Source organism: Lonchura striata, chromosome 14 (genome assembly GCF_050655825.1).
Source record: "Lonchura striata isolate lonStrDom1 chromosome 14, ASM5065582v1, whole genome shotgun sequence".
NCBI lineage: Eukaryota > Metazoa > Chordata > Aves > Passeriformes > Estrildidae > Lonchura > Lonchura striata.
The window spans coordinates 13,378,234-13,392,053 of NC_140716.1; the positions used below are offsets into that span (position 1 = coordinate 13,378,234).

General features: G+C 41.1%; 1 protein-coding gene across 20 annotated transcripts in view; it reads right to left on the bottom strand.

Annotated features, from left to right (window-relative positions):
* Positions 1–13,820, bottom strand: part of RBFOX1 (RNA binding fox-1 homolog 1) — a 1,274,894-nt gene that overhangs the window by 1,021,334 nt on the left and 239,740 nt on the right. For all 20 annotated transcript variants that reach the window (XM_085591760.1, XM_085591759.1, XM_031506147.3 and 17 more), the window contains one exon: positions 6,925–6,984. In XM_085591760.1, the coding sequence (XP_085447886.1) occupies positions 6,925–6,966 (42 nt within the window). In that variant the 5' untranslated portion in view covers positions 6,967–6,984. The remainder of the gene's footprint in view (positions 1–6,924; positions 6,985–13,820) is intronic.

A 13,820-nucleotide genomic window follows, 5' to 3' on the forward strand; every position in this document is an offset into this window, starting at 1 on the left:
ATTTAAACAGGTACCCACAAATCTTTATTCTGAGGCTGGGAGATTTCTGCTAAAATGCTCCAAGTGAATGCTTTGACCTTTCCCCAGCAGTGTTCACATGAAGAATATCCGAGTGCTCTGTGATGGGAGGACATTTATCCAATCACCCCTTCAGCCTTCTCCCCTTCTGTACACACTCTCACTTTTGGCAAGTGCACTGACAATCAGGACATTCTGTTCTCTGCTAAGTAAATAAGAAAAGGGTGATTACAGCCATTTTCCAGAGGAACCTGAGATGTGCTGGACTTTGCTGACTTGAACTCTCAGATGTCAAAATTCTATCCTGTAAAAACTCCTATCATCTGACATTTATACAGATAGGAATATTCTCCTCCACACTCATACTAATATGACCAATAAGACACTATCACTGCACACTTCCACTTTACCCACAATAAAGATTCATTCTGGAACAAAATTAAACTGCCTCAGATGTGATTTTTCCCAGATTTGACTCTCTCCAAGCAAACCACAGCAATTACCAGCAAAAAACACAGACCACTGCACGTGATAACTCATTTCAATCTGTCAAACTGGTTCTTTCCCTGCAAAAGTAAAACAAAAATTCCCAACAATAAACCCCAGATATTTTGTGTATCCCATAACCTTTCTTTCAATAATGAAGAGGAAATATTATACAAATACTCACAAATTTTAATGAACTAAATTGTTTTAAAAATAAAAAATGTATATGTTCTAGATTCAAAAAAGCTTCTCTTCCACCATTATTACATCTGTTCTCTGCCAGGTGAGAACACTACTACACCAAATTCACCAAAAGCACATTTTGGGGAGGCTGGGTGAGCTGGGAGGCAGCAGGGGCAGTGCACAGCAAAGCCAGAGCAATGCACGCAGGGTCCCACACTGACACCGACTCAAAAAAAGCATTTTTCAGGAACACCCAACTTCTGAGCAGAATGCCGTGGCTGAATTGCGCTCCGAGAAGCGGCTCCTGGGTTGCTGCCCGTTGTGTCACTAGGTGGCACCTTGGCATCGCGCTTCGCCTCGAGCATCCCGGAGCATCCCCCGAGCATCCCCCGAGCATCCCCGAGCATCCCCCGAGCATCCCCCGAGCATCCCCCGAGCATCCCCGAGCATCCCCCGAGCATCCCCGAGCATCCCCCGAGCATCCCCCGAGCATCCCCTCAGCTCCTGCTGCGAGCTCAGCGCAAACTCCTGCCCCGTCCCTGCGCCCGCAGCCCTCCCGCTGGAGTTCACAGGGTTTAGCCCCGTAATACACAGCCCACTGCGTTCCTCCAAATGGCAGCGCTGCTCCTAAGAGGGAGCGTTGGCAGGGGTGAGTGCCTAATTGTATCCCTCATCCCGATGTATAAATGAAATAAAGTGAATTAAAATTATATACAATTAAATCAAACTAAATTATGAATGAAATATAAATAAAATAGGAATAAAATTAAAAATATAAATATAATAAATTAGTATAATAAACTAATAAATTAATACAATAATATAATAGTACATTGATATAATACATTATACAATAAAATTGTATACATTATGCAATAATATAATAATACATTAATATAATAGTAATGTAATACCATAATATAATATGCTCTTAACATAATGTTATAATATAATAAATATAATAAATTAATAAATTGTATACATATTTATAAGTATATTTCTATTTTGTATATCAAAATATAAATAGAATACAAATAAAATATAGAAACCAACCAACTAGAAACCAACCAACCAACTAGAAACCAACCAACCAACTAGAAATAAACTAGAAATTCTGATTCTCATCAGAGTTCTCCAAAGTTTTTATTGCTGGATTCCAGAAGCAGGTTTTTGAGTTTGGTGCTTGCTTGGTTTTGTTTTCTTTTCATATCCTGGGTATTAGTACTTTACAAACATTGCTAATATGGGTATTATTAATATTCATCAAGACTGATGAAAGTATCAAAATGAATGGGTTGTGATTACCCTGGTTTGACCAAACCAGGTCAAACAGATCTGGTTTGATGGGCACCTATACAATGGTTAAGAGTCCTTCTGTGCAAACTGTGCAAATCAATAATTCTATTCATTTATTTTCACAAATTCTGACAGAAAACTAAGATTAAAATACCAAGCAAAGCAAAATGATCACTTCCCCTCTGGTTTCACTTGGATGATGTAAGCAGAAATTACAGAAGTGCTGTATGAAATGGATTTTCACACCCTCTGTCTCCCATCCACCTCTGGGAGCACACTGCACCCCACAACCAATTTAGTCCTGCTGGCAGTGAAGAACAACTTCTGCTCACCTTTCATACAACTCTGGTGCAGACATGGCTTTTTCCTGCTTTTTCTTCATCTCCATTCATTTATTCTCAGATTGTGAGCATGCTCACAAGCCCCTCCCTGAAAGCCTACTAAAGTCCAGTATTTAGAAGTACCAAAATTTGATTACTAACAGCAGCAAAGGCTTCTGGTTTTCTTCTTTTGCTTTTTCTGCAAATCCTTTTAGAAGAACCCCATTTCTTCCTTAGATATGTCTTGTCTCTGTTTAGCTGCTGTCCAACTCCAGCTTTTCTTTCCACGCCAGAATCATGAGTACTCAAGAAGATTCAATCAAACCATACCTGACATTTCAGCAGCAATCTGGATTCATCTGCTTGTTAGCACTTGAATTTCCTGCTATTGGAAATTGTTTATTCTTATTTTGTCTCCCACCTCCTTGGCTAAAGCACAAACACAGAAGAATATCTAATGGTGAAATGAAGGAAGGCTAGGAGAACAGGGCAATTTCTTAGTTTCATCTCTCCTGCCAGAAAAGATGACACCTGACTCAATTTTAATCAATGAAAAACTCAAAACCTCAACCGTGTCAACTTATCCTGGAGATCTGCTTCCCTACGAATAATAAATCAGCTCCAGCTCTGCAGACACCACACCATTACCACTCCAGGCAAGGTTAACTCTGATAAACAACATTCAGCACCTGATTTAATAACAACACACAAGTACAGGCTGGTGGAACAGGGAAAAGGTGTCAATATATTACAGGAGTTTGAATCTAAGAATAACTGGTTTGTCCTAACTTCATTAATCACTAAGTAACATTTCTAATTTGAGGCTTTTCCCTATACAACCACTAATTGTAACACTGTTTCATCATCTAAATGACACTGGAGTATTTTCAAGAGGACATTTCCAAATAATGTGGAAATATTCTCCATAATATATGGAATAATGTAACCTCCAGCCATTGGGCCAATTCCTCTGCTGGGATTAAAACACACAGCCATGGGAGCAAAACACTGTGAGCAGATGGAGGTGGAAGGAACAGAACTCAGCATTCTGTACCTGCTTCTGACTTCTCCCATCTGCTGTGCATCAACACAACAACACTTCATCTGCCTGGATTCTCAAACCAGTAATGGGATGGAAAACTTTACAAAAGCTTCCCACAACAAGCATCTCAGGTAAAACTTTCCCCTCATGATGAATTACATTTGTCATAAATCACTCTCTGATCCTCATGGCAGAGCTGTAAAGAAATTTCTCTATTTTTCAGTAGATGAGATAGTTTCCTCTATTTTCAGTATAGATGACTTTGAGAAATAAAACCAAACTTAGCCAGATATTCTCTGGATTTGTTGGTTTTATTGGCATGAGTTAGTCCAGCTCTATGTTACTGTTTGAAATGCCTGCACAATGCACTTTCCCTTCTCCCCCTGTGCAGAAGACTCTCCCCTCCCACCCAACCCATTATCCAAATGCTTTTTGATGATGCTCAGGGAAGATTTATTTTTGCTTTCAGCTCTATTGTTCTCTCGCTGGTAGTGACAGATTCATTTAATATTTTTTTAAGAATGCTAACAGACATTCCATTCAATAGGAATCTGAAATTTAAAGAAATCCACCAGGGTTTTTTTTTTTTTGCAAGCCATTATCCCCAGCTAATAGATATCCCTCCTGAAGCAGCAGTAGAGATGAAGTAATTTCAGGTACTATCACATTTCTATTCAGATCACAGGCAGCAATTCTTGCAGCGATTTTATTTCTCAGCAAAAAAAATCATTATTGTCCCTCCTGAATTACCCTGAAGAGTCCTATTTTACTCCTACTACCTCCTCTCAGCATTTCTTGATTAAAAAACAGTACATGATATTTGTTATCAAATATCAATATATAGACAAGAGTGGGAGAAATGGAGACTGGGGGAAAAAGCAAAGGCACTTTAGAAAACATAAACCTTTAATAAGCAGGAAGGAGAATTTAAACAGCCTAAGAAGGACTGTGAAGCTGCAGATAGAAGAGTGTAGCATTTAGAGGAAGCCAGAAGAAAAAGGGACAGAAATGCAAGGATCCAGCCCAAATCCATCCCTCCATGGTCTGGCAGAGTCTGTAATTTTACAGTTTCCTAAAGCTTCCAGTAACACTTCCTTCAGTGAGATTCTCTTAGCTCTGCAGGTACAACCAACTGCCTGATGAGATTTAAGAACAAAAGAAAGGCTTTAAAAGACTCAATCACTCAGCTTAATGAAAACATCTTGAATTATTTAGCAAACAATCTATTAGGCAGCTCTAGCTATCAGGAAACATGAAGTTTGATAGATCTGACTCCCTGCTGGAGTTTTATATCACAGTGACTCCAGCCCTTTCAATGCAGTCTCAGTGATGTAACACAAGTGAATTCAGCCTGAGATTGAGCTGCATTAGATTTTCATATAGGATCTGTCACTAAGAGTAGGAAAAGCAGCCAACAATTATTTAAAAAAAGAAAAAAAAAAAAACCTGGAAATAAGCTTTTCAGGCCCTGGAACTGGGGTATTATTCAGTAATTCGTTCTCAGGTCCATTTGAATTCTCATCTGTCAACTCTCCTTTTATTACCAGACTGTTCTATAAGCAATGATCTGGCAAGACTTTTGAAAAATCTACGTATTCCTCCTCATCCATCACAACAAACAATTTTCCAAGCAACAACAGAGACAGTGTAATTTCAAGAGCAATAAGCTCAACTCCTAACTCATTATTTTTATGCCATTGTAGTGTGGCATAAGAAATATCATGGAAAACGGGAAACCTTTTCCTCTTTCCATCAAAACCCTCTTCAATACATTAAAATGCACTGCTAAAAGTACCTTTAGAACTCTTTCCATCACTCAAAAATAAGCAAAAATAATTAAAGTCCAAGCTACTGAGGCTCAAGGAAGACGATTGAAATCTTGTTTGTTAAGTCACTACTTCAACATCTGAGGACACTTTCTTACAGATAACAAAAGGATTCAATCACAGGGAAAAAAAAAAAAAAAAAAAAAAAAAAAAAAAAAGAGAAAAATAGAATTCCCTGAGACAGTTTGACCAAGAAATTCAGTAAAGCCCCCACCCCACACCTCTCAGACAGGTGTTCATCAAATCTTGTTCTGCACTTGTAAAAAACACTTTCTAGTTTAGAGAACACAGTCAACCAGAGAAACACTACATCATTCTTCAAAATATTCCTTTTTAACTGACACAAACCTAATTTCAATGCAAATATATGAAGCACAAAAAACCAAGTTTCTAAAAATAAACCTCCACCTCTCAGAATATCATTCTCAAAGTTAACTTTTGACAAACTAGCAGAAAGGCTGTGACTTTGTGTAGCAGGATGTTCCAGCAAGAAGCGTCAATGCAGGAAGAATTATTGAAATAAATTCTTCCGAAATCTACTATACAGGGTAAAACCAGGATCCTGTCAAGTCATCAGAGAAGCTAAAAATCTCTTGTATACATTTTCACTTTTCAAGGTATTTTTGTATTTCCGTTGGTGTGACTAAGCAGTTTCCAAGCCAGAGATTTCCAACTGAAAGACAGTGTTCATTTGGAGAAGGTCCAACCACCTCCTCCTTTCAGGGAGCTGTTAATGTTTGATGTTAATGTTAATGTTCATGTTTAAAACAGCATTAATCATGCCTGCAAACAGGAAGAAGCAGGTTGCCAAACATTCAAAATATTGAGTATTTCCTTATTCTGGCATAAATCCACACTCTTGCAACCTCGAGTCTGAGGGGATACAGATTAGATAATCAGAAAAAAGGGGGGAAAATATCCAAACTGAGTGTTCACAGAGTGACATCATTTCAATTCCTGGCACTGTCCAAGGAGAGACGCTTGGAAAAGCCCTCTAGTATAATATTACTGCTTTAGAGAAAAAATATTAAAGGATTTTTACAGCACTGAATGATTAACTCTGAGTGACATCAGCCCCTGGTGAGAATCACCAGCCCCTCTGTGCATCAGACAGGGGCTGTAAATCCACAGCACCTTAGCATAACCTTGGTTTGTGGTACACATTTCCTGCCAAAATGCGATGTTAGACAGAAAATGAAGCATGCAGCACAGACTCAGCGTGGGTTATATCCAACCTTTAGTCCAGGATAAGACAGATCCCTTTTGGTCCAGCTCTGCTCAGTTTCCAAGCCAACAGGGGCCTTGCCCTTTGAAAGCTTTGCTCTTGCATGCCTCTGAACCCACCCAAACTTCTGCTTTCTCTTTTTATACTTGCCCTCCTCACTATAACATGGAATTCCAGAGGTGCTTGCAGCTGTAGCCCACCCTCCCATTCCCTGATTTTGTCCCCCCTCTGCAGAGCAGTGACACAGCTTGGAGCAGTTTGTAGCACACACAAGAGAGCCACGGGGCTGTTAATGAACCTACCTGCAGCAATTCTAATCACTTTGTCTCTCTTTGCTAGGACAGATATTCCCTGTACTACATATTCACATTTTAAAGAGCATTTAAGCCAATTCAAGTGCAGTCACTTCAAAAGCAGCAAGGTGTCACAGGCAAGAGTTAGTGCCAGTGATTGATGACTGAAACAATTTAAAAGAAGATCTAAACTCAGTTACAAAATCTAATCTCTTCAGCAAAATGCTTTACTTACTGGACCTTGAGGATTGTTCTTGGCACTGGTAACCAGAGTCATAACATCAGATTTATAGTCCTGAAAAGAGGGGAAAAAATAGATTAAAGATAATAGATGGCACTTTACATACCAGGAATAAAGACCAACATTGAGCACCACTATGATTAGACTTGGAGGTGCCATTAGTAAAACATTTGATTATGGAGATTTTTATTGCCATTCATCTTGTGCCTTAAACCCTTTTGCCTAAATTGCACACCTTTTGGTTTTACCATAATGATCCCCAAGGACGGCAGCAGCCTGATGTCTCTTTTGGAAAGCAGTGGGGTGGGAAGGACAGGATTTCTGCCTTGCAGAAACTCAGGGGAGAGCTCCATTGCACTTCCTGAACCAGTCGTGCACATGAAATTTGGGTGACAGTTTCTCAGCCACTCGAAACTCTCTCAGCATCTGATGACAAATGAGTCTCTATTCCATCAGAGGGACCATGGTTTATTTACAGCTTAGCAGCAGCCCTGTCCATGTTGTTCCAAACCCCAGCAGCAAAGGCTGTGCAGGAGACAGGCCCATGGCTATGCTGCCTCACCATCCTTGTATCACAACTCCATCTAATTCTACCCTAAAGCAAGATAAAAATCCCTTATTTTCTGCCCTTCAGGAAGCTTCTCCTACAGCCCAGCTGGCATTCCACAAGTCACAAAGCAGTTTGGGGCTTGGGCATGAGAAGAAGCTGAGCACTCTGCTGCTACTGCAATACAGAAACAAAGGCTGGGAGGGGCTTTTGACAGGTGAGAGAAGTGCCACAGTGAACACAGGTACAATAAATTCAGCTGCAACACCCAGGGCAGTAATTAAAACATTTCTTATTTTAAGAGAGTACATTAGAAAGAGCTAGCACATCAAATTCTTGCCTCTTCCCTAATGAATACAGTCATTACACTCACATTTGTATTTTGAAATGGCCTCCCAGGACTGGCCTCCTCTTGTCATGCCATCCCTGACAATAAAGATCACTTTTACATGGCAAGCCAAGCTACACAGTTCCCCCTTATTGTTTGGGAATTAAAGTCTGATAAGCTGAAATTGAAACCTATCTGTCCAAGACAGCAATAACAGCTATAAAGTTTTTTAATTATCATTATCAAGCATGCATCCATATTTAAAGTTTCTAGCCTTTATTTATAGATGTGCTATGACCCAGGAGACAGATCATATTTCAGGAAGCTGGTAGTAATTCTCCATCCTTCACCCTCAGTATCCCCCAGTTTCTAATTGTATAAATTACAGTATCCCTCACTGTTCATTCAATTTGGGCATTGCAAACACCATGTCCTTCATAGGAAGTGCCAGCAAACAGATTTCACAAGGTGTAAATAGATAAACTACCACCAAAATCACCTCCCAGACCAATTCCATGTTTCCCACAGAGGACAGCAGTCACCGTTGTCCACTAAGAAGCTGCAAACTGAGACCAACACTGAAGAAAACCACCAAGCAAACCCTCTCTATTCCTGGATGATTTCACAGTGCCCCTATGCCCTTACCCACTGCTGTGCCTTTGCTGCCTCTCCAGGTTTTCCTCAAGCTGACCCTGGCACTCTCCTCCCTCGTGTCCCTGCTGCTGCTTTGCAAACACTCTGTGCAGCAGGGTGGGTGTGCAGCTATTTCTATTCCCTGCCCACTTCCCTCCCCTCTTGTTCCAGAGCTCCTCAGGCTGCACCATTTCCCCGGGATCCCAGCTTCATTCCCAGTGCTCAGCAGGGACACTGGGAATCCAAGCTAACCTTTTTGCAGGGCTGTTCCTCCTGGGAAACCCCCTAAGGGAGGCAGGCAGGCAAAGAGACAACACATTTGGTTTCACACCACTCTTCCAGAAGGCAATGCCCCAAGTTCCAAATAAATATGACATTTTAAGCATCTATTTTGAAAATATACTTTTTCCCCCTCAACCCGGCTAATCTCTAAGCACTGCACAGCTCTATGAAGCAGTTACAAATTAATAAACAGCTTTAGGCCAATGCTGCATGTGGGACAGCTCCTTGGGAAGCTCATGGTGTGCTCCCTATTAATAAATTATTCACCACCTGTGAAGATCCAGGGACACTGAACCAGAAAACAAAAGCAAAAATAGCAAAACTCAGATCTAGGCTTTTTTTAGGGAGGTAGAGAATTCCAATGACAAAGAGCCCAAATCCCTTCTCCAGTAATTCCAGATGCCTGGACACCAAACCCCCTTCTCCTCCTTCTGTATCACAGCTGAAATCACCATTCCCTCACTACAGCTGCAATAGCAGCATTCAGCTCTGACAGACAAAGGAGATTAATTCTCATCATGGTGATTTTCACATATAAGACATTTTCCTCTACACCATTTCTGTATTTACAGCAAACAAAAATTGGTTTGTGGAGTTGCTTTCGCACTCATTTTCAGGTAATGTGTCACCATAACTGGTACACGTTCAGGTTATGCAAAGTATTGTGCCACTGACAAATCATTTAACTATGCACTTGTCTTGGAGGCTACAGGGAAATGGAAATTACACAGTTGCAGCACTGCAGCAGCACAATACACAAAAACTTTCTCCCTCCTGTAGAGCTACATTTCACATTCCTATCAGTTCCTCCTCCAGGTAATTTCTTTTGGGTGTCTTGTTTCCATTAACATTTGTATTTTGAGGTGATTTCTACTCGGTACCAGAAGGTGGAATTGCAACAGCCATTTACAAGCTATTTGATTCTCAGGGCCTGCTCTGTTACCAAGGGCAGCTGTGCTGTGTCCATGCCAGGCTTTCCAGAAGTTTCTTATGATTCCCATTACTATCTATCTGCCCTTAGAGAAATCAAGAAATAGCAATAAAACGCTCCCTAAATTTTATATGGGGCATAGCCTTCTCCCCACCCCTCAAACTGAAAGTTTGGACTAAATGTCAGCTAACAGACATTACTTTCTATTCTTCTGACTTTAATGGGAAAAATAAATTTTGGCAGTCTTTCCCCAGTGTTAAAAGTCTCAGCTACTCCCTGGGGATAGAAAGAATCAATGCAAGTAAGATCCATATTTTCTTTCTTGGAACACCACTACTTCCAGCAATTTATTTGACTGACTATGCCTTCTATTACCATGTAAATTGTTTCAGGCTGCAAGAAAAAAAAAGTATTAATCTCCCCTCAGTAAGTCATAAAATAAAGAAATCAATTTCAAGGTCAATTTAGTCTAAATAACACCTGCTGCCCTTTTTGTAACATGCAGACTCCTCTGAAACACTAAGTTGCTGTCTATAAAGGCATCAGTACGTGATGTCTCACATAAATCAGGATGCTGTATGGTACAGGGCAGCTGATTTGCAGGGTACCAAGAGGGGCTGGCAACCCAGCCCAGAGCAGGGCCCTTCCCACCACACCTCTGCAGCATCAGCACGAGGCTTTCAACAGAAAATAAAGCCAAGGGAGCCTGGAGTCTGTAGGGGTCAGGTTCTGCAAGGAGCTTGTGCCTTGCCAGGTTCTGGGGACATCCAGGGAGTCCCAGCTCCGTGCTGGGAGAATTTAGATCCATGAAGGGTGGGCAGCCTCAAGGTGAGCTTCAGAGAAGGGGGAAAGGACAAGAAATAGTAGTGACAAGAAATCTTCTGTTGGAAAGCAGAGTGGAATGACAGAGACTAGAAATAAGAAATAATATAATGGTATTTTTTTTCCCTATCCTAGAATTCAGAAAAGGGAAACTCTTCAAATGTTCTCACCTGCTTCCATGGAGGGAAAACTTTTCAGTGGAAACCCATTTCTCTTATGGTGAAAAACTGTCCAATCTTTCTTTTAAATATACTCAGTGTGCTCTCCTTGTAACACAAGCCTGCATTTGATGGCTCTAAAGGGGCTGGGCATCCATGACCTTTTCCTGAAAACTTTGCCTTGAACTCTGTAAGCTTTCTGGGCTGGAACAAAAAAGCTCCAAAGCCCCAGGACTGGGTGGCCTGGTCACTGTGTTCCTCCCCACTGTGCTATTTCTTTCCCATCAGATGAATATGACTATTTTTCCTTTCCCATGTCCAGGTCACAGCAGTGCTAGTGCCTTGTTAAATCCAAAGTTCCTGACAAGTTTTATTTCCTCCTCTGGGTCCCCCAGCAGAAGGCAACCTGGACAATCAATACCCAAGCAGCAGAAGTTCCTGAATGAAGCAAATATTCAGATATTCTTGAAAGGGGACTCCATATTCCTGCAAGATGTCTCCAATGAAAATAAAACAATGTCCTAAGGGCTTCTGAAAAGGGCTGAGAACAAAGATGCACAAGGCTGAGCAGAGAGCAAACTGAAATCAATTTACAGAAAATGGTCTAACACAGGAACCCTTTAAAGCAGGAACAGATTGTGGCTTCCCTAACAGCAAAAACCCCAACTCTGCTCCAGGATGTCCAGACATGGAACACCCCCAGGTGTCTCCAGGCATCCAGAGAACAAAGCTCCACACAGAGATGTCACAGCAGCAGAGTTCTGTCTCAAACTGGTGGGCAACAGTAGATGCTGCCCTGTCAGAATCTGTGCTATTGATGATTCTGAGATTGTAGAAAGTCTCTTTCAGCCCCGCTGCCAAAGCAGAAGCCATAATTGGTCTGTGCTGGTTCCAAGGTTGTTTATTCTGTTTATCTCTCACATGTTCTGCTGCCCTGCCCAGCTCTGTCCTGCAGGGCAGCGTGTGGGGCTCTGCCCTCAGTGGGATGTTACAAACATTAAATACCAGAAACTCCCTGGGCTGGATTTACAAGAACGTGCCAATATCTGTCACCTACGTTGGACAGTGTGTCCCCAGCCTGAACCAACAGAAAAATGCCAACACCACAGTGAGACATGGAGGGCATGAAGAAGGAGAAAAAGGACAAGGCACACCCAATTTCCTCCATCTTGTCCCCTCTGAACCCCCAATCTAGAAGGCTAAAATTTTACTTTTGCACCCATGCCACACTTAATTATTACTGATATCAAACACTCAGAGCTTGTAATTCATCCTGTAAGACTGAAAACTCTTTTCCATGGACAGAGATCACAGCCAGTGTCTCTGGGGCTCTGTCCAGGGGGGTTCCTGACCCCTGCCAGGGTCCCAGACCCTCCAGGGCAGCCAGAGGGAAGCCCTGGATTCCCACAGTGTCCAAGGCCTTCCCAGCATTTATTGCATGAGTGATTCTGGAATTATTGAGGGGTTTCACTTCTTGTTCTACTCAGCAGTAACACCTTCCTACTGTACCCAAAGAGAAAACCAATCCCAGCTCTGTCATTTAGAGCAGGGAGCACACAACACCATCCCTGCTCCACAATTCGTAGCTAGCACTGGAATGTGGAGACATTTTTATACATATATAGTCTTTGCATGTATTCAGCTTTATCTGGAAGACAACATTTCACCAAATAATCAAAATATAACTTAACCAACTCTGATATATTCATTTATTTATAGAGTATAATGATTCCCCTATGATGATGCACTAGCAAAAAGGAATGTTGCCCTTTTCCATCAGATAACACTCAGTGAATCAAAGGTTACATAGAAATAAATTGGAAAATATAAACTCACATTAAAAAAATCATTTATTTATTGGATGTAAGAGAATATTTCATTTTTTAAATCCATGGTTCTGAATCCTATTTAATGCAAACTTCTCTGTGAAATCCCACTATCACAAGCCAAGGATAATGGCTGTGTGTCAGGAGCTGCCAATATACTGATTCAGTGAGTCAAGAAACAAGGATGAGATTTACTAGGAGTGATAAGCATATTAATGTTATATCATCTAAAATCATAAAAATACTCATTTTGCAGTTGAATGTGTCTAATAGCATGAGATTCCACAGTAGAAAAACAAACAGAAGCTTGGCATGGCTGTCCAAGGGCTCAAAAGATTAGAAACACAAGAAAAGAGCAACTTTTTAAAAAGGGTTTATATGTTTGAGGTAAAGGAATAGAAACAACCACTATGTTCAGATGCACAGCAGAAAGAGCAGTGTAAGACATAAAAGGAGCTTCTTCTAATGAGAAATTAACTTTTCCACGTGCCAAGAAGCAGCTTCAGAGTCATGAACAATGAAGCCCTGTAAGGAGCAGGGAAAGATGTCTCCCAAAGTTGAAGAATATAAGCAGTGCAAGAAGAAACCCAAAATATTCCTTACTACTCCTGCTCATCTGAATAATGATGTATTTCCTAACCCTCCAGCAGTCCATGAAGTGGGTAAATTATTGCAGGACCTGCTGTGAAATCAAGGTGAAGAAAAAGACAAAACAAGTGGAGAGTTAAATAAAATACTTTCAAAATGTAATCACAAAGGGCACAGAGGAGCATGTCTGACATTGCCCATTATCTCCTGAGCAGAATTAGTTTAAGTTTACTGAGGCAGGAGATTTCAGTAACCTACAAGTCACTCAGGAACATTTATCTAGGAGCATTAGAAGCCAATCAGGAGCAGAATCTGCAGAGCAATGACAATCATCACGGGGGTTTGCCCTTGCACTGCAACAGAGCAGAGATCCCCAAGCATCTCAGCAAACCAACCCTGCCCTGGCTGCAGGGAGTGCTGGTACAGCCCCAGCGACACTGCAGCCGAGTTCAGATAAGAAATCAAAAGTTTGTCTCTGCTAGAAGCTCAGATAAACCCAGCTGGGCTGTATTTCTGCTCCAAGCAGCCTGGGAAAACGTTCCCAAAGATTCCTGATTTTTACCAACCAAAGCAGAAAGAAACAACCACTACCTTTAGATGCACAGCAGAAAGAGCAGTGTAAGACACACAAGGAGCTTTTTCTAATGGGAAATTAACTTTTCCACATGCCAAGAAGAAGCTTCAGAATCCTGAACAATGATGGAAATCTCACAGGAACATTTCTCCCATGGCACCCCATCAGAAAATGCTTAATTAACCAAGTAGCCAAAATTTT